Below are 3384 nucleotides of genomic sequence, written 5' to 3' on the forward strand. Positions count from 1 at the left end.
AGTAATACTGGGTGATAGATCACCAAAATAAGTGATAGTTTTGTTTTATGTATGTATGTATGTATGTATGTATGTATGTATGTATGTATGTATGTATGTATGTGTTTTAAGTATTGGTTTCTTATACAGTTTTTCCATTTAAAATATTTAAGTCATTTAAGTATTTAATTAACTACACCATATTGAACATTGCAATTTTATTTATATAGAAAACTGAAATTTATATACAAAACAAAGTACATAAACAATGTCAATATATATGCGAAATAACAATAAAAGAATTCACGTAAAAAAATGAATAAAATGTGAACAGAAGCAACCACTCAGAAATAAATAATATAGCCCCAAACTGCAATAAAAATAGCAACCAATCAAACAACTTTATCAATTTTTACAAATGCGTTATAAAATGGTACTCAACATGAATAGTCGCTTAAGACTTTTTAATTGGCATTTTCCCTTTGTATTTTTACAGCATGAAGCCTTGCAATTTCTTAAGCCAAAAAACGTTTAAAGTGCGTGCAATAACTTTAGAAGTTGATCACATTGACATGGGGATTTACAAAATTCTATATTTATTAATATGTACATTATAAGGCAAATACATATTTACGTTTCATGTATTTGAGGGCCGAAGGCTCAGTATTGGAAGACAATAAAATCTGACACCGAGAGCCTATAGCACAAAGCGCATATGTAGGGTACAAATGGCAAAAAATAATCATCTTAATAATAATAATTCATAGGCCACAGGGACAAAATACAGGCAATATATTGGCAGTTATTATTATTCTTTGTTTCCCCCTGCAGAAAAGCGAGACAATATAATCCCTATAGTCAAACATTTAAAAAGCCATTTTAAAATGCAACTACAAAATGCGCACTCCTACAATGAATTATAATATACAAAATATAAACAAATTTTCTTTGCTTTAGAATTTATGCGGGCTCTCCAGTTTGAGTTCTGACAGTTCATCTTCACTTTGTAACTCCAAAGTGGCCTCATCTGAATCACTGAAATGGGAGTGAGGAGAAAACTCTCCATCACTCCTGTTGGATCTTGGAGACGCTTTACTGTCGTCTGAGCTTGATTTAGCAGCTGGCGAAAGTGTATCCTGAACTATCATTGTGGAGAAGGATCCTTCTTCGTAGGGAAATTGAAGAGGATTAATTTGCACAGAATAACCGGCTGATGCATATCTTCTGCAGTTTGTTGAAGACCGTGTACTTGCGCCTTCGTAAGCTGATCGATGGTCTGTATTTGGCTGATCAGTTGGTCCCTGCAGAAGCTCCGAAAGGGCGTTAATGTATATCTGGGCCATTTGTAAAGTCTCGTATTTTGAAAGTTTTTTATCGTTGTCAAATGCAGGAATGACGCTGCGCAGTTCATCAAATGCATGATTCAGACCGTGCATTCGTCTTCTCTCACGGGCATTTGCAGCAATCCTCCTTTGCTTTTGGACCCCATTGACCAATTTACTTGATGGGGCTCTTTGCCTGCAATTTGTATCGTCCAGTGCGACTCCTTTGAGTTTACAGAGCTCCCTGACTTTTGCTGGATTCTTTCCCCTTTTATTGGGCGCTTCTCTGTGCTGGAGATCATGCTGGATTGCTTCTGCAGATGTTCCGGGAGAGTGCAGCAGGTACTCGGCGTGTGCCGTGCAAGTGCCTTGCAGAGTGGGAGCCAGCCAGGCGCGTGGATCGCTGCTATCGAGAAGGGCTAAACCTTGGAGATAACCTCTGGGCTCGCCCCTCATTAAGCTTGACTGCTCATCTTCGGGGAGCTCTTTCACCGTCGCCCATTCTTCCATATTCAACCTAGCCATTGGTGATAGTATACTGCAGAGGCACTTTCTTGAATGCCCACTTTCTTTTCCTCCCCGCTCTGGTCGCGTGCAAGACCGCTTCTTTAGTAACTTTCGGCGCTGCGCCCGTTTAAAAACCGGCACGCGCCAGAGCCCCCCTTTCTCGCGTTGGTCGCGTGTCGTTTAACCAATGGGCACGCTCGGGCAGGCGCGTGCAGCCAGCCAATAAGAAACTTTATTATCATATACAATTATGAGGGTGCGACTGTAGAGATTACAAGAAATAGTGGGTGGATTTTCTTAAAGTTTAATCTGGGTGAGAAGAATTTGCTAGAGTCTTAATGGCTTTATGTGAAACTCAACATGTATAAAAGCGGTTGTACCATCTCACAACTTCAGGAGCTGTTCAATAACATTCGAACGCCAAAGTATTTACGGGTCGTTAAGTAGAACTAGTGTTGTGCGTCTTTGAACATTATTTGCAAAACGTTTATATGAGTTGGCTCCTGTTAAAAGTTCATCGCTTTTCGCCATGGAGGTTGTAATAGGTAAAGCCATTCAGGAAGATGGACAGTCACTTCAGCTGACTGCACTTCAACAGGTCTTCTTAATTCCGACTACCGGTGCATTGACAGTTTACAAACAACAAAAAAGTCAACGCCAAAGAACACACACATCATTTTGTTGAAGCGCTGCAAAGATTCATTGCAGTTAGGCAGGCAGTGTGGCGTAGTGGTTAAGGCTTTAGACTTCAAACCCTGAGGTTGTGGGTTTAAATCCCTATAGAGACACTGTGTCACTTGACCTGCCTGTTATCCAATTGGACAGCCAAAAGAAATGTAACCAGTTGTGTAAGTCGCCTATTTTTTCAGGTACTCTTGATGTATTTAGAACACCCCCATTAGCGTACAGGTGTACGTGCACTGGACAAATAGACAATATAAAACGTTAAGTCCAACACACGTGTTGATCAATGGCCGCTTTTATGTTTCCGCGTCTTGCACCTATTTATTGGTATAGTTAATCGTGTATTTTTCTAGGTACCCACAGCTTTTTAGGAGTTTTCTGCAGGACAAACACCATGCACGTTTCAGTCCATGTACGTTATTTGTTTAATCTATTTACATATCGATACATGAAGATATCGACCTTTCTGCCCGCCCCAAACTAAATGGGTGAAAACGTTTAGAAAAAGGATGAATCGTGTAATTGCTTGGATGGAGACAGTGCGTCGTTCTTTTCAATTTACGGTGGAAGAGGTCATCAAATTAGTGACTCGTAAATATTTTTCACTATTTTTAACAAGGTTATACAAAATAAACATATGCAGGTAAACGGGACAAATATTTTACACTTTATCACTCTAGAAGATCTTCGGTAGATATGAATACAAAGACGTTTTTCATATACAAGTTATTACTGTTAAAATTAACTCTATATATACATTTTGTGATACGTATTAAATATTAAAATAATGCCAATTTTGAAAAATGTTAGCATATAAAATACTCTTAGAATGCCTTAATCCAGTTGGAGACTGTGGCGACCAGTACTCAGATTTAGCAGGTTTAACATCGCC

At 38.9% G+C, this 3384-nt stretch overlaps 1 protein-coding gene across 1 annotated transcript; it reads right to left on the reverse strand.

Moving 5' to 3' along the window:
* Positions 1–232: 232 nt before the first annotated feature.
* atoh1a (atonal bHLH transcription factor 1a) lies at positions 233–1893 on the reverse strand. Its single transcript, XM_028803008.2, has one exon. The coding sequence runs from the start codon at positions 1824–1826 to the stop codon at positions 933–935; it is 894 nt and encodes a 297-aa protein (XP_028658841.1). The 5' UTR covers positions 1827–1893; the 3' UTR covers positions 233–932.
* Between the last annotated feature and the right edge of the window lie 1491 nt (positions 1894–3384).

Source organism: Erpetoichthys calabaricus, chromosome 5, assembly GCF_900747795.2.
Source record: "Erpetoichthys calabaricus chromosome 5, fErpCal1.3, whole genome shotgun sequence".
Classification (NCBI taxonomy): Eukaryota; Metazoa; Chordata; class Cladistia; order Polypteriformes; family Polypteridae; genus Erpetoichthys; species Erpetoichthys calabaricus.